This window comes from Cricetulus griseus, chromosome 4 (genome assembly GCF_003668045.3).
Source record: "Cricetulus griseus strain 17A/GY chromosome 4, alternate assembly CriGri-PICRH-1.0, whole genome shotgun sequence".
In the NCBI taxonomy this organism is placed as follows: Eukaryota; Metazoa; Chordata; class Mammalia; order Rodentia; family Cricetidae; genus Cricetulus; species Cricetulus griseus.
This window is the reverse complement of record NC_048597.1, coordinates 155,429,411-155,447,121: the sequence shown is the minus strand read 5'-3', so window position 1 is coordinate 155,447,121 and position 17,711 is coordinate 155,429,411. Positions and strand designations below refer to the sequence as shown.

At 50.7% G+C, this 17,711-nt stretch overlaps 1 protein-coding gene across 1 annotated transcript in view; it reads right to left on the bottom strand.

Moving 5' to 3' along the window:
• The window catches only part of Nectin1 (nectin cell adhesion molecule 1), a 93,366-nt gene extending 86,963 nt beyond the window's left edge, over window positions 1–6,403 (bottom strand). Inside the window, exon 1 of the mRNA XM_035444207.1 lies at window positions 6,325–6,403. Within this exon, the coding sequence (XP_035300098.1) occupies window positions 6,325–6,403 (79 nt within the window). The remainder of the gene's footprint in view (window positions 1–6,324) is intronic.
• Window positions 6,404–17,711: the final 11,308 nt, after the last annotated feature.

Here is a 17,711-nt window from a genome sequence, read left to right as displayed (position 1 = left end):
GAGGTGGCTGGGGTTGCCCGGGCAGGGAAGTTGACTCAAAGTGCCAAACTGTACTCCCAAGCCCCTCTTGGGTGCTCTATCCACTTCTTGATGCTTTCTGGGCTCCTGCTTTTTGCCTGAATCAAGCCCACACCCTGTCCTGGCATGCCCATGCCCTGGGGTTCCATGCTCACACCCCAGGGCCCTGCCCTTGTCTCAGCCCACATTTCCAGGGGAGGATGCTCACTGTCTCCCTCTCCTTTACTGCTCCACTGTTAGGCATACCCTGTGCCAACCTGGCCTCTGTGGTCCTCTCCAGAAGCACTCGTCTCTATGTTTTCCACTTACCCCTTACCTCCTCCAGGGGCTGCCATACCTGCTGTGGTAGGGCAGGAAGGTGGAAGCTGTTGGTAGCTGACAAAGCCAGTGACTATATCATGGACACAATGGTGACCTGGCTCAACCCCTTCTGTGTGCCCATTCTAGCTTGTTTCTTCTTTCTGCTCTACTGGATTTACCTTAGGAAGCCCAGTGTCTAATTTGGGCACACTAGCATGGGACAGGCAACAAGTCATCAAACTAAGATTCACTTTCCTTGTCTGTAAAAGGGAACAATGTTAATTCTAACACAACTCTTGTGAATTCTAGCTGAAGCTCTGAGTGGAGAAGCTTCCATCTGCATTATTTTCATGACAATTTAGTGGAAGTGTTCAATTTGCAACAGGAGACCTGGAAGGACTCTCTTTACCTGGTCTCTACCACCTCACCAAGAACTGTTACCTCCCCTCTCCTCAAATGTAGAAGTTTGAAGAAAAGCAGGGGCAGAGAATAGCAGGCTCTCCCTTCCAGTCCTGGGCTGCTGCCTCTGCAAGCACTCCAGATGGGCAATGGCGCCCCAGCTGGGCTGCAGCCAGGGAGTGAAGCTGGTGCCTGGAGAGCCCTGGGCAACATGCTATAAAACAAAGGCTGCCCAGCACCTGCTGCCTGTGTAGTACTCGGCCTCCACAGGACTGGCCTGGGCAGGTACCTTCAGCCAGTCAGGCCACCTGAGTCCTCCCACCATCCTAGCAGCTCCCAGGTGGCTGCAACATCATGTCCAAATAGGGGCAGGGACTTTCTCCCTTAGGAGAAAAGGGCAGCGAGGCTAGCAGTGAGCAGGCAGCTGAGTGGCCTTCTCGAAGGAGCATAAAGATGATAATGCCCAATGAGCAACCCAGAGGGGCAGGGACATGCAGAGGAAAGACATGGGAGAGAACCTGGGCTCCCCATTACTTCGTGTTATCACATGCTAGCTGTGAGCTCAGTACTTTTCAGTCATTCTCCACTTCATCTTGAAATCTTGGACATCCTATCAGCAGAGTTCCATTTTGCAGATAGGAAAACTGAGGCTCATGCAGCAACTCTGCTAAGGTTTCTCAACTAGTCATCAGTAGAGCTGGGATTCCAACCTAGCTTAGCCAGTTTTACTAGGTTGGGCTACCAAGATGGGGTGAACACCTGGTTACAGGAGAAGGATAGCTAGGTGATCTGCTTCTCTGCCCTCTCCTGAGAGTCTGAGAAAAGCACAGCTCCCATGCCCTACCCCTGAAGAACAAAACCCTATAACTTCCCCTTCTGCATTTCCCAGGAAAAAGATTACCTACCTATTGCTCTCAAGACCCTACACTCTGCTATCACAAAATTCCTGGATCTGTCTTGGATCTCTCTGTTACACTGGGTTCACCTCTACTTGTGGAAGGATCAAGGTTCTGTTAGCATGTCTGATGTCTTATCTCATATTTCTTCCTTTTCCTCTTCTTCCAGCTCCATCAGGCACTTGGAGCTTAAAGGGTTAACTGGATACAGGGGTGTTATCTCCAGCTTAGGGCATTCCCTCTGCAAGTTGATCTGGTTCAGATCTTAAGTTACCTCCTGCCCCAGCCAGCACATCTGCTGTTGGCTCTGCAGGCTTGCTCTCCATGGAGTGGGATTGGCAGCTCAGGGGAATACTTGCCTGCTAGGCTTGGGCGAGGAGGCTAAGCCCTGGAGACCGCTGTTTCCTTATTCCTTGTCCCTCATTGCCACCTCCTTTTCTAACAAGTGGGCTCTCTCCTTTGGCTGCCAAAGCCTAGGATTCTACCAGGTACATTCATGCTGCTAACCTGGCCACCCATCTGGCTCTGCAGGCTTCTTGTGGGGACCAAAGATCTCATTCAATGATCTTTTAAAAGGGACAGCATGGTACTTAACTCCCAAAAATTTCTTTTCCTAAGTGCCCATGCAGGAAACAAAGGTGCCTAAGGAGGACCTGAAACCTATGTCCCTCAGCCCCTTCTAGACATTTCAGGATCTTGAGAGTCTATGGGCCAGGCCCATTACAGCTCCAGTCGAGGAGACAACAGAAGGCTGACAAGAGAGGGAAGCCTTTCCAGGTGTTGTCAAGGTCTTGTGCTCCTTCCTGCAAGGATTTAGTGGAAAGCCAAGGACAGAGGAGCAAGAAAGCAGCACCAAGGCTTCCTATATCCCAAAGGACTGGGACCCAGCAAGCTTTTCTTGGAGCGTGCTAGATAAGACCAAATTTTGGGTCTCTTCTCAAAGTCACCCTCAAGTCACTGACATAGACACAGGTATTGTTAAGGCTTAAAACCACCCATGCAACCCATCTGAGTGCCATTAAAAAAATCAGTTATATGTGAACATGCAATTGGTACTTACAGCTCCAGTTCCATGGTGATTGCAAATATGAATATAGATAGTCCCTAATTCTAGCCCTTGCAGATAGATCTGTGCTTGTAACATACACATGCTTATATACGCCCACTCTGGACCAAAGGCAAACCTGTCAGAGTGTTAGCTCAAGTCCCACAGCTGGCTACTGTCCATTCTTACCTGGAGTGTTGGCTAATGTTCAAAGTTAAAACAAAACAAAAGCCCAACAGGTGATGCAGACACCTCTCTGCCCCTTCCTCAGCTGGAAGGTTTTCAGTTTGCCAAGTTAACCAGGAAAGATACAATCAGAAGAGTAGAAGTTATAGTCACACCTCCCTTGGGTGTTTTCTATTTGTGCTGAACAATGAACATTAGTCAGCTGCTGAACAATGGCAGCATCATAGATGCAGCAATGGGAGCCGACCCTCTGGCCCTCCATACCAGCCCACTGGCTCAGCTGTGGGCACATCCATGCTGGCAGCCTGCAACTGAGCCCACAGGCCAGGCAGCCCAGGCGATTGCCCAGGTGGACTCATTGTGCAGAGCCAAGTGGCCGAGGAAGGAACTGGCAGCCTACAATTAGTTCCACCTTGCTTTAGGGAACCACTGGCTACATGGCCCATATTTGTACTAGTCCAGGTTCAGAAACCTTGTAGGCCACTGGGCCAGGCCTGCTGGGTCCAAGCTCTGCAGTGTTGAGCCTTCCTCCAGCCTTCAGGGTTAGGCCTTGAATCTGACTCAGATGCTCTCCACAAGGCTGCCTCACGCAGCCTTGTGGAGATAGGCTTGGAGACTGCTGTGTTTTACACTGCAAGCCCAGGCCAGGAGAATGGATTCTGCTATAATGCCCAGCCCAGTAAATCCAAGTCCACTATAGACTTTGAAAAACAGGCAAGAAGAAAAGCACCCAACAGCTTGGCTCTGGGGGCTTCAAAGGAAAGCACCAGGAACAAGCGTTGTGCACAGACAGCCTAAAGGGAATGAATGCTGTGGCCTGACAGGTCTTTGCATGGCGAGCTTGACACCTAGGGTGTGGGTTTTCTTTCTAGACCAAAGGTGTGGGGAAGCCAATTAGAGAGGGTGTGGTATAGGTGGGACACCTACTTCCCAGGCAACTTCTCTACTCCTTCCTCTTCTGTTTTCCAACCCTCTGTAAGTAACACTGACCCACTCCTCTAAGTGAGCACCCTGGAAGGAGCCTGTCATCTCAGGAAACAAAGACAAAGCTCCTGGGCCCTTCCTACCTTACCTGTACTGTCTGCCATATAAAATCATACTTCTCTGTGTACACTTCAAGAGCCAGGTCGGCTGTGTTGTGAAGTCAGGAGTCATACACATACTGGGGGCTCCTTCCTCTCCACTTCCACAGTGCTCTCTGTCACAGCCCAGGAGAACCCAGGAAAGAGCAGCAGACTGGCAAATCCCCAGGGAAAGGCAGGAACAGACAGAAGCTGAGGAAGACAGAGGGAGTGCACAAGGGAGTGTACAGTGGGCATGGGTAGCCAAATGGGCATCCTAGCTTTCTCAGTCCGAAGAGCAGACTGAGTGTAGCCATACCCACCTGCTTTCTGTCACAGCGGACCTCAGAAAGCAAGAAGAGAAGCAGGCTCCATCTAGGAGCTAGGTGAGTCCAGGAACTTTGGTTGCCTCAGCTGCACCCATCCACCGGTCACAATCAGTGGCAGAACACTTATTAAATATCTCTTGGCTGTGATTCTATTCTGGGCATCCTAGCCCGGAGTTAGATTTTTGGTGGGGGAGCATCTGCTTTGAGCCAGGTGAGTGTCACCTCCCTGTCTCCCTGTTGTTGTGTGGGCAGAGCCTCTAACCCCCAAGAATGGAAATTAAATGTGCTTCAACCAAAAAAAAAAAAAAAAAAAAGGGAAATACAGCAACAAATAGAAAGGGGTGAGCTTCCTTCCTCAAATCCTCTGGCCCTTTGTCCATCCCGGGATTAGGTTAACCCCTAGTGTGCTATGAATCTTTCGGGCTCTGGGATCTTGGCAAGTTCTCCTTGCTCTGGGTTCTGGGAAGGGTTAGGGATTTAAAAGGTTCTCTGAAGCCCAACCTATGCTGACCAGGTAAATTCTAGAGGCTGAGTTTCTGTGTGTACTGCACTAGACACCATCAGTGAGAACGTGGGTGAAGACCTCTCACTCCCACCCAGGCCACACTGGTGGAGGGTTCAGCATGCTCCTGTGGACAGTGACATGGAATGTCCCCTCCTGGGACACCCAAGAGAGGAGCACTCTACACTGGCCAATGTCCCTGCTTTCCCAAATTGCTTTCCTGGCATCCACCACTGATGGAGAGGTGCAGTGTCCCAGCAGCGATCTGGCTGGCAGAAGAAGGCAGTAAAAGAAGTAAATGAGGCCAGGCTCTTGTCTTCCAGGAGTGCATCCAAGCCACACCTGGACAGTCAGGCTACCCTCTTCCTAACAAACTGCCCGGCAAGCCTGAAGAACCACAGTGGCTGGGAATCCTATATTCTTAATCCTGCCACCCCGAGTTGACGACCACCAGCTACAGTCAAGCTTCCCCTAGCTCCCCCGCCAACACCCCATCTTGCTAGGACTAGGGCTCATCTCAGGTTTGTATGGGGGGGTGGCTAGACAGATACTTCCCCCACCTTGACCCAAATTAGTGTCCTGCTGGCAGCCCAGTTGCTTCCCCAGGGACACAAGGGGTTAAATCCAGGCGAGGGGACTCGGTAGGATTTGCCTCCTAAACGCATTTTCCAGTTAATTCCCCAGCACAATATGCCTGGGCCGGTCCCAACCTCCGCCCCCACCCCATTCGTCAGAATGGGCCACCACGGGCCACCCCAGGGTCGGGCGCGGAGTTAACCCCTCTTCTGCCGGCAGCTCACACCTCGAGGAAAGACTTGCGGGACACCCTCGGGGCCTCTCGGGAAAGTGGGTCATACGGCCACCTGGCTGGCATGAAGCCCATGGAGCTTCCTCCTGGGAGAGCCCTCCGCTTTAGAAGTGTAGTTCCAAGGCGGAGCCCAGTCCCGCGCAAGGCCGGGAGTTTGCGATCCCCAGGCGGCCCGGCCTCACCCTCCAGAAAAGGAACCGCAGGTGAGCAAGAGGCTGCCTGTGCCGCAGAAGCGGCTCCAAGCGCCCGCTGTGGGGCGATGTGGGGCAAGAGGGGGCCCCCGCGAGCCCGAAACCGTCTGACAAGAGGCCGCCAAAAGAAACGAAGCCCCCTGCAACCCTCCAAACCCACAGCCCACCAGCTCGGAGACTGACGCCCTCCCCCTGGGGCTGTTGTCTCATACCCCGAGCCGGTGATTACGGTGATTATTTTGCATTTATGTAACACTCAGTGTTTCCAAACTGCTTCTCGAGCTGAGAACTGGTTATTAAATAAATAGAACCCTATTACATATTATTATTTTTGTGAAGAACTGAGCGGAGAAAGTGCTTTCTTGCTACATTGAGACGTGCATCCGATTGCTTCCCTGCAGGGCAGGCTGTTCGGCTCCTCAACCCCTTTCTCCACGGTTGCCACCCCCCCCCCCAATCCAAGCGTGACCCAACTTTTCTGGCTCCATTCGCTCTCTACAACCCAGTCGTGCCCGTCATCCAGCTCCCAGTCCCGGGGAGGCTCTGGTTAAGTGGAGGGTATGGAGGGAGGCAAAGGCGATCGCCTTACCTGGGAAGAAGAAGGCGGCCAAACCGAGAGCGAGTCCCCACCAGCGTCCAGCGGCGCCCGCAAGCCCCATCCGAGCCATCGGAGGGCGGGGGTCCCGCGAAAGGGGCGGCCAGGAGGGCGCTCCTCGCGCTCCAGAAACCAGCCTGGAAGACGAGGGCGGATCGCTGGCGGCCGGTTGGCGCTCGGAGGATCCAGGTCAGCCGCAGCCGTCGGCCGGGGCGGGATGGGCTGGGTGGGATCCGCGCGGCCGCAATCCGGGCCCGGGCTGCCGCCGGCTCAGAGCCTCGGCAGATGCCCGCCGCAAGTTGCACGAGTCATGCCCCCTTCGCCTCCTCCGCTCTCCTCCTTGCCCCGGTCCCCGCCCTCTCCTTCCACGCAGAGCGGGGCTGGGGAGAGGGACCCACCCCCGGCGCGCCCGGCTGCCCGGCTAGCGCAGCGCAGGCTCCCGGCCCTGGGCGCGCTCACACCCTCCCGCTCGGCTCCAACTTGCAGGCGTCCATGGCCGGCCGTTCTCCGAGGGTGGCCGGGCGGTGCAGAGGGCTCGGGGCCCAGGCGGTGGTGTGCGGCTTCGGCGGCCAGCTGCCCTCGAGGCTCCGGGCCGAGTGGTCTTGGAGGAGCGATGGGAGCGAGCCGAGTGCGCCACGGGTCCCCACCGCTGTCGCTGCGCCCGGTGCGGGCGATCCGCAACAATGTGGAGCTGCCTGGGAGTCGAGGCGAGCCGCGCTTGCTGCTCTCCCTCTCTTTCTCTCACTCGCCGATCCAGCCTCTCACCCGCTCTCCCGTGATGTCAGCCCGGGGGGAGGGGTTAGCGTTAACCCCCTCCTGGCTCCCACGCGCCCGGCCCAACCCTGGCCCGGCCTCCGCCAGCGCGCCTACACCTCCCAACCCCAGGCAGCTGCGACTGCGAGCGTGGCCGTGGGGTCCCGCTCAGGCCGCTTCGCTAGCGAGATGCCCCTCGAGTCGCCTTTCGGTCGTGGAGAGGGCCGGAGGGCGGGATGCCCTCCCCGGTCGCTGACAAAGGGAGGCAGTGACCCCTAGCGGCCGGCAAGGGGGAGAAGCTGCTCGGTAGGGGTGGAGTTAAGATGGGGAGGGGGCGGCCGTGGGGAGCCGTGTGAACGCTGGATCTGGCTTTGTCCGAGCTCCGAGGGCTTTTCCAGCCCTCTTCTCCAACCCTGGGCCCATTTCGCAGATGAGGAAACAAAGGCCCAGAGGAGGGCGTAGAGAGTGCTCCCGAGCTGAAAGAAGCAGAGAACAGTCTAGAACCCAGCTGTCAAAGCTTCTGTTCCCCAAGATGTGGGCACAGGACAGAAGCAGCTTAGCGGAAGACCATTCGCGGAAAGCTGTGGAGAAGCAGAGGGAAGGCATTAGTGAATGAGATCAGGGCACTCGGGTTTCTAGTGAGACTTCGTTTATAATCCTCGTTCTTTCGGGGGTCCTTGTCCCGACATTGAAGCATTCTGCTTCTCCCAAATAGCAAGAAACCAAATCTGCTCCCATTGACCGCACCTCGTTTCTGAGCGAGCGGTTTGCGGGATTCCCGCGAAAGTGGCCCATCCAGTCGGTGTCCCAGAACGGCCAGGACTCTCCGCCCCATCCTGTTCGCCACCCACCACATCCGGGTGGCTTCGTGCCAAGGTGACTGAGCCGGAGGGGCCCTTAGCATTCTGAAGCCTGGACCTTCTGTTCACCATCCTTGGCCTGGGAGAAGCAGACAGACAGGGTTTCCCAGTCAAGAGAGCTGAACACTCCCAGGAGGCCTGACCAGACAACGCCCCCTTTGCCCAGCCCCAAGGGCATAGAGGCATAGGGAAGCAGCCACATTCTGATAAAATGTAAATTTCCCTTTCTGAGAGAGTGGGAGGGGCAGGAGGATGGAGGAAGGTGTCACTTTCCCAATATGGGGGGTGGAGGGACGGGGTTCATGGCCTAAAGAAGTCACTCCACTCACAGGGACACTCACTCACTCTCACTCACTCACTGTAGCTTTTTATGTTTCACACGTGTAACTCAAGACCAGAGTTATACCCCACTAGCTGCAGACCTGGGGATGCATTGCATGGTCTCACAGTTGATCCTTGCCCAACAGGAGCTGGGTCTAGTTGGGGAGACACAGAAACAGAAGTTCTGAAGAATCATTCACCACAGTGCAGTAGGTTTTCAGAATCACCAGGAAAACATCTACCTTAGCCTGGGCTGGGCTGAAGCCTTCTGTGGGAGCGGAGCTCGGGGTGGGGGTGGGAGGCTAACTGAAGGTCTCAATCAGACACAGTTCCTCAAGCAACTGGATTCAAAATCCGGGTCAGCACAGGGAAAACCAGAAAGATGAGCAACAGCTAGAGTATTAGAGAAGGGGGCTCATAAATAATTGGTCCAAACCCAGCCTCAGCTTGAGGTAAGGTCAAGTCTATGAGTCAGGACAATGCCAGGTAGTGGCTGCAGGAGGGTCTTAATCTGGGGAATGCTCTGTTAAATTTAGCAAGTGGTGGCCAGGCTCCCAGCCAGGAATCTCCCATCTGGATGGCAAGTGCTTTTAAGTTTGCCAAAGCCAAAATGAATTTCTTGCTTGTGCCTGACACATCATAGGAGCTGAATGATTGTGTTCAAGTTGGGTAATTCCAGGTACACCAAGTTTTGTCAGTTTTCTTACCTTCTTCATGCTTGCTGTGGATTGTTGTTCTCAAAAGGCATCCAAAGCCAGGATGGCAGCACACACCTTTAATCGCAGCACTTCAGAGGCAGAGGCAGAGGTGGGAGGATCTGTAGGTTCAAGGACAGCCTGCTCTACAAAGCAAGTTCCAGAACAGCCAGGGTGCTACACAGAGAAACCTTGTCTTGAAAAACAAACAAACAAAAAGCAAAACAAAATAAGGCATACAAAAAAGTGTGTGTTCTCAGGAGGGATATGACTTCCTGAGGGTGGAGAAGTTGCAGGCAAGAGGCCAAGGCAGTATACTACCTTCTGCTGTAAATACGAGGGAAGGCCGCTTGAAGAGGCAATAGTTAACTGCTGCCCTTAAGGATGGATCAGATTTGAACCAAAACAAAACAAAAAAAAACAACAAAAAAAAAACAAAAAACAAAAACCACCAAAAAACAAAAAACAAAAAACAGAAGAGAGAATTTCAGGAAGATAGTACTATTGTGCCTTTGTGAGAACAGCAAGAGATCTGGTTTGTTTTGCAGTCTGAGGGAGCTGAAAGAGGGGCAGGTATGTGCAACAGGATTGCAAAAGATCAGAAAGATTTTCTTTGCTGATAGGAAGGAGAATAAGGCCAGGCATCTGGAGGGCACAGGGTGTGGTCCCAACTCCTTTGTTTGTTTGTTTGTTTGTTTATTTGTTTGTTCAACATAGGTTTCTCTGTGTACACCTGGCTGTCCTGGAACTCATTCTATAGACCAGGCTGGCCAAGATCTGCCTGCCTCTGCCTTCCAGTGCTGGGATTAAAGGCATGCACCACTGCTCCCCATGCCTTATGCATGGATGACACTACCTCATTTCTGCTCTCATCAGCCTTGTCCCTGTGCTCATGATTTCTGTGTGGTCCTCTCAATACCCTATGGCATAGACATGGCAGAACCATCAGATTTTGCTTTCATGCTGGAATGTGACAATTAAGCAGAAAGAAGGACTCAAGGACTCCTGGGCTCCTAGCTTAAGAGTTGGGACCATAAGGTGGAAAGTGATGGCACACACTTTCTTTCTTTTTTAGAGATGGGGTTTCTCTATGTAGCCCTGGCTGTCCTAGAACTCACTATGTAGACCTGCCTGGCCTGGCTCACTACACCCACACCCAGTTTAAGAGGTGTTTTTTTTTTTTGTTTTGTTTTTATTTTTTCTTTTCTTTCCCAATCCTAAAGATTTAATTCTTGTTATTTTGTTATTTTGTTTGTTTTGTGTTTGAGACAGGGTCTTTTTTTTAATTAATTAATTAATTTATTTATTTTTTTGAGACAGGCTTTCTCTGTGTAACCACCCTGGCTATCCTGGCTGTGTAGATCAGGCTGACCTTCTGCTCCAAGTGCGGTGATTAAAGGCATGAGCCACCACCACCACAGGATCTCATTCAAGCCCTGGCTGTCTTGCTATGTAGACCAGGCTGGCCTCAATTTCCAGATATTCACCTGCCTTCACCTTCCAAGTACTAGTATTACAGCTGTGAATCACCATGGCAAGCTCTGGGTTCAAATTATTTTTAAAACACTTATTTTATTATTTTTAACTATGTGTATGTGCATATGAGCGCAATGCCTGAAGTGGCCAGAGCTCATCTGATCTCTTGGAGTTGAGTTACAAGGGGGTGATGGGTGATGGGTGATTTCATGTTTTCTGGGAGGGCAATATTCACTCCTAACCTCTGAAATTCTTAAATGCCAGCTCTGGCCCTCAGTAACTGTGTCTTTAGACAATAGTCCCTAGTAACTATGTATCGTTAGACAAGTTCAGTTCCCAATCTTGCAGAAGCTGTCCCATCAACCTGGAATTCTCTCCTTTGCCTCTCTTGGTTCAAGTCTGATGCATCCTTCAGGTCTGCAGTCTTGCCAGCTTAACTTCCATGTGTTCAGCTCCCTTGTCTGTAAAACAGGAATAGGTAACATACAGGTTTTAGAATTGTGAGAGTTAAATATGGTACACACTTGGAACAATGCCTGGTACGCAGAGAAAACTGTTTTAATGTTGGTCGTCATCATTCCTGTAATCTGTGTTTCCACATACTATTGTATTCTTCTCTGCCAGAGGGATATAGGCTACATACAAAACATGATAATACAGGCATTGCATTCCCACTCTGTGCATTTAAAGTCTATTTTATTTTGAAATAGGTTTGGATTTACAAAAGAGGTGTAAAAAGGCTGAAGAAATGGCTCCATGGTTAAGAAAGAGTATTTGCTGCTTATCCAGAAGACTGGAGTTCAATTCCCAGAACCCACTTCAAGTGGTTCATAATCACCTGTAACTCCAACTCCAAAAGACATGATATGCTTTTTTTGCATTTACACATGCACATACACATGTATAAACACACACACACACACACACACACACACACACACACACACTCTTTGAAAACAAAAAGATAGTGTAGTTTTCATTAGATTGTAGAAAGTAGATTGACTTTCCTAAATCTTAATGACTTATATATGAACCATGTAGCAAAATTAAGAAATTAGCATTACTATGTCTCTATTAAATGAACTAAAGAATTTACTTGGATTTCCCCAAGTTCCTCACTAACGTCTATGTCTATATTCTCTTTATTTTCTCTTCTAGGATCCAAATCAGGACACCACCTGGCGTGTAAGGCAAGTGACCTTCTAATGCAAATGACCAGCTCCAAGCATGAGTACCCTCCCCTGGCCTGCCAGACTCTGAGGCCATTGTTAGGGCCTCAGCAGTGCCTACTGGATGCCGCCTGCTTTAGAAGCCTCACATCCCTCTGCTCTAGAGCTTTGCATAGATGAGACTGCACTGTCCTGGGGCTCATCAAATGTATTTCCTCTGTAAAGCCCAAATCCACTTTTGGGTCAGCTACCTTTTGTTTTGGCTTCAATTCACTCGTGTCAAGTCCTCATGGTAGATCAGACTTGTCCCCTGTGTCTTCCCACAGCCCTTTTTTGTGTTCCTGCAGCCTCACTGGTAATTATTTACAAATGCCTGATCTACTCTAGGCCAAGGAGCATACCTATTTTGTTCTCTTATATCCCCAGTACATGGAACACACCACATACCCACTAAGCACTTAGTGGAAATTCGTTGTCTTCTCACTTGCATCCTGTGTCCCCTTCTGCCCATCACATGCTCTCTCTGGGCCTCACCTTTCTCATCTGTAGCCTGAGGAGGCTAATGTGCCTACTGGGTTTCAAATTGTTTTTTGAGAGCCCTAAGCTGTCTTTGGGTTCCAGCTCCCTGCTTCAATAGAGACATGTTTAAGAGCACGTTGCTTTCATCCCCTGTAAACATGGGCCTTCTGTAAAGTATTTCTCTTAATGGAGTTTGAAGAAATGGCTGTTCAAAAAAGTTTGCGACTCCTGACTGATGATTGCACTATATGTTATGATTGCATAAAGGTTCATGATTTCGCAATTCCATGATGGTTGGTTCAATTTTTTTTTCTTTTTTCTTTCCCCCCTTAGGCAATAGTGAGCCATTGAAGATTTCTGAACAGAGAAGTGCTTATTGAGAACTGCTGGAGCTGGGCTTTCAGGAGATGGATCTGGCAACGATGTGGGTAGGACAGACAGATGATGATTGGTCAGTGAGGGAGGAGGGGAGCAGAGAGAGTGGGTTGTCATGGAAGCCAGTCAGAAGAGAAGAGGATTTAACTGAAGAAGAGGAAGAGGAGAGAGGGGTGGGGGGAGTGGGGGAAGGCCACCACCAATAGGGAGTGATTCTGCAGGTGCGGGCAGGGATCAGAGGGCTCTTGGAAACAGTGGCTGAAGCACCAGTGACCTTTGAGAGAATGGTGTTGACCTCCAAGTGGGAGCAGAACCCAGATCCAAGCAAAGGGTCAGAGGACGAGCAAGCGAGTAAGAGGGAGAGGTAGGTGTCCTGCTTCCTAGAAATGTGGTGTGATGAGTAAACAAGAGGACCAGAAGCATTGAGAGAGCTAGCCAGACACGGCAAGGGGCTCACTTTCTCCTTTTGGGTGGCAAATCAAAGGCTACCATGTGCTGGTGGGCAGTGAGGGGCTGGGGAAGCAAGTGAAAGAAGTGAAAGTGAAAACCCTTTATGGAATAAGCCCTGGACGTGGGGAGGGGATGGGATGGGAGGATGGGGGGGCCCAGGGTGGAAAAGAGATGAGGCATGGATTTATGAGTGTGGAGAAGGAGATGAACAGAGCAGGGGTGAAGAGAATCTGGGGACAGAACACAGGAGAGATGAGTAACAGGGTCAGTGCTGGGAGGTGAGGGCTGGAGTTACCTGCAGGGAGAGGCTGGAAGGTGGCTTCAGATTTTGCAAGTGGAAAGGCTGGAGAGAGTGGAAGGGAGGTGTGATTAGCAGTCTCCCTGCACCACAGGGGAAAGGAGTGCACGCGCGCGTGATGGGTGTGCCTTTCCTGGGGAGTCAGGACCAAGGGAGTCTGCTTAAGAGAAGTTGGATTCAATTTAATCTGGCAAAGGCTGCTTAGAGATTGGAGCTAAGAGGCAAGGGAATGAACTCCAGGTCATCTTCCCACTGAGGCTGCAGTCCTTTCACTAGGAACACTCCTGATGGAATTTTGCTCTGCCTTGGACATGAGTGGGTTCTACCTCCCTTTCTGGCTCTGAGACCTGGCATGCCTGAGTGTGACAGGTCACTCTAAGAGCAGACCGCTGTCTTTATTTTCTTACCTAATACAGCCATGGGGGTAGAAAAGGTGGCAACTCATCTTCCAGAGAATAGCCCTGAGAAAGCAGGGCTCCTAGGAAAGTCTCTGAGGCAGGCTCTCAGTTTCCATAGGCCCTTTCAGACAGGCAGCTGTTGGGCCTGGAAAAGGCCCAAAGTCAACACAATAATGACTTCCCCTCCCGGCCATCTCCCAGGCCCCTCTGTGTCATTCAGTAATTAGCTAGTAAAGCTTACTTTGATGTGAGGAGAACCTTATGAAATCCCCAAGGTTCCCCCAAACCCTGAAATCTGTTGGCAGGAGAAGATACATTGGAAGTGGTACACTAAATAAAAGATTACCCCATCCAGGGTCTCCAACCCTCAGTGTGAGGTCAGTTGAGGCTGAGGTGTGAGGAGAGGAAGATGAGGATAGTGGAGGAGGAAGAAGAGGAGGCAGAAGAGGAGGAGGGGGGAGTACAAACACAAGCAGGATCAGAAGATGGAATCCCATGGGAAAGCATGCCCAAAGCTCTGGCCATTCTCAGAGATGCCCCACCTGCTATAGGTACCCCCTCCCCTCACCTGACAGGCCAACATCACCCTAGGCTGTGCTCCTGGGGGGAGCTGGAAACCACAGCCCCTAATTACTGTTATCATCGCCATGGTAGCTGTGGTGATTATGATTGTGCTTCTGTATCCCACAGTGCTTAGCAGCATTTAATTATTGTTATTCCTAGAGAGATCACCGCAGAGCTTCCTCATTGCCATGGCTGCCATTGCTCTTGGGACAGCCAGCTGAGTACAACTGCACCCTCTGCCCCAGGTTCAGTGATCTGGTGTGTTGAAAGGGAACCAAGATGGTTAACCGAGGGGCATCCTCAGATGTTCCAGGGACCTTCATGGCTGGTGGAACTAAAGTCCAAGAGTTGTGTGTCAGGGTTTCTTATTGTTTGTTGTTTTTGTGACAAGCTCATATAGGCGGACCTCAAATTTACTTTATTTCTGTCTTAGTTAGGGTTTACTATTGCTGTGAATAGACACCATGAGCACGGCAACTCTCACAAAGAAAACACTCACAGTTTCAGAGGTTCAGTCCGTTATCATCATGACGGGGAGCATGGCAGCATGCAGGCAGACATGGTGCTGGCTACATCTTGACCAAATGGCCAAGGGAAGCTTGAGAAAAAGAGACCTCAAAGCCCACCCCCACAGTGGACACACTTCCTCCAATAAGGCCATACCTCCAAATAGTGTCACTCCCTTTGGGGGCTGTTTTCTTTCAAACCACCACAGTAGCCAAGGGTCACTTTAAGCTTCTGATCCTCTTGCCTCCACCCCACAAATGCTGAGATTACAGGTGTGTACCTGTTATGCCTGGTTTCCATATTGCTAAAGATTGAACCCAGGGCTTCATGCATGCTAAGCAAACCCTTTACCAACTGAGCTACATCCTGTCCATCTTAAACCATCTGATTCTCCAGAAAGAATGAAGTGTAGAAGAAAGTGCATTCCTTGCTTCCGGTCCACATACCCTCCTAGCCTTTGGGTCAACCTACTACCCTGAATCCCAGGGAGTGCTGCATGTGGCTGGCGGCCTGCCTTGTGTGGGGTTCTTAAACTCTACAGTGGTGTCTGGAAGAGGGTTGCATGTGGGTCTGAAAAGACGAGTGAGCTTAGGTTATGAGGACAGGAAGGATTGGGCAGAGCTTTGGTGACGGGGACCAAGGGACAAAGATTTTGAGAAAGGAAGAGGACATTTCATCTCCCTTCCATCTAGGGGTTAAGGAAATTATTAAGGGGGTGTCTTCTCAGTTGGGGAGAAGACTTTTCAAGGGCCATGTGAAGTTAAGCAATAGAGCTTTTAAGTGCAGAGAAGTGTCCAGCTTGGCTCCCGTCCATCAGAGAAGGGCGCACTGTGGGCACTTGTCCTGGGCACACTGAGCTGAGGGTGGGCCCAAGAGTTAGACCTTTTAGACTTGTTGGCCTCAAGGTTTCCCAGGAAGGATGGAGGAAAACCTTGTCCCTCTGTCTAGCCCTGCTGCAGAAGAAGTCCTTTGTGGAGGTGCTTCCCTCTGTCTAGCTGCTTGTCATCTGACCTAACGAGGGATGTTAGTGACACAGAGATTTTGGAAAGAAGAGAATCCATAGCAGGTTTTTATGGCATGAAGCAGAAACAACCAAGCAGAGTTCATATACTGTATTACAGTTCTCAAAAATAAGCAGCTATAGGGAAGGCAATGTGGAGAAATGGAAATAATTTGTGGGTGAAGATTTTTTATTTTAATTTTATTTAAATTTTTACTTTAATATCATTACGAAGTTACTTTAATAATTTAATTTTTTCTGTATTATGAAAAGTGCTTTTCCTGCAGAAATGAGCTCTGAATTATATTTGGTTTAGGTTAATATCAATGCCCTGTACTCCTTGAGCACATGCCTCTGGGAAGAGGTGCTCCAGGAAGGTGGCAAGTGGCCTGGGGTAACAGCCAAAGGGTAGACAGTGCCCATGCAGGTTGACATTTAAAGGGACAGAGATCATGTGTTGCTGTGTTGCTTGGGAGGTGGCCTAGCCAGGGGATGAGGGTGTGATATGGAGTCAGGAGAACTGGGATAGGGTACTGGATCAGTCATTTGTTAACTGTGAAGTCTGGGGCAACAAGAGTGGCCTGTTCTACTGGTCTGCCTGGGATTGAGGGGATCCCAGGACACAAGACTTCCCTTTGTTAAAATGAGGAAGGTCATGGACAAACTAGGACAAGTCATTCACCTTCTTCTTTTTTGTTGTTGTTGTTGTTATTAAATTCATTTATTTTATGTGATTTGTTATTTTGCCTGTGTGAGGATAACTAGAACAGGAGTTATAGATGGTTGTGAGCTGCCATGAGGGGGCTGGGAATTGAACCCTGGTCCCCTGGAGGAGCCGCTGCTACTCTTAACTGCTGAGCCATCTCTCCAGCCTCTCATTCACCTTGATGAGCTACCAGACCTCTCAAGCCACCTCCCAAGCAACACAGCAACACATGAGCTCCATCCCTTTAAATCTCAACCTGCATGGGCACTGTCTACCCTTTGGCTGTTACCCAGTAGCCTCACCTGTGAGATGGTGCTGATGACTACAGGAACCTCTGTAAATGCACAGTGAGCTTCCTACTTTGGGAGGATGATGGTCACTACTGGGGTGGGGATGGGTTTAGGAGGCGGAAATGGGGGAAGAATGGTTCTCTCTGGCTAGTTCAAAGTCTTGTCTGGATTAACACCATAATTTATATGTGAAGAGTTTTTATTTATAGGGACCAAGGATGTAGCTCAGTGGTAGAGACTTGCCTATCGTGTGAGAGGCCCTGGTTTAATTCCTAGAAGCCAGAAAAGAGTTACAGCCTATCTGCAACAACCAGGTGCTATGTCCCTTTCCTTCCTGGGAGCAAAGTCTAATAGGGTAGGCAGGTATCAATAAGGAAGTGGCATCGTAGGGAAATTAGGAATCTGTGGGAATGTCATCTGTGTGGCACTTGTTGCTAGTCTAGGAATTGGGAAAGGTTGGGAAGTGTCCTGTAGAGGTGACCTAAACCCTCTGAGGTTGAAGATGGCCCAGTCAGGCACATGAACCTGGAAGCCAAGGCAGGAAGCCCATAGGATGGACCCCTGGGGATGGGGGAAGATGCCATGCTGTAGGAGTTCAGGAAGACCAGGGCTGAGCAAATGGAGAGCATGAGGGAGGGGCTGAGGAGACACTTGCCCCATGTGTGGGCTTTGTGTATTGCCTTCTGAAGTCTAGAGTGAGTCTCCAGGGCAGCCAGGAGCTATAGTAAGGCCTGTCCACTCAACAGCCCCTCACCCCAAGACTGCTCAGATACTGCTTTGTCCTGTCATCTCCAGGTCCTTTGAACATGGCAGTGCTGACTCTGTCTTGTTCTGAAGGCTTTTGAGCCTTTCCCACCTGCTGCACACCCCTGTTGCTCCTAACCTGGTGCATGAATCTACACCTTCCTCTGGCAGGGGTCCTGTCACCTTCACAGACAGTGACTCCCTCCCAAATGTACTGCTGTCACCACATTGTATCTGTGTGGGCTGGATGGCTCAC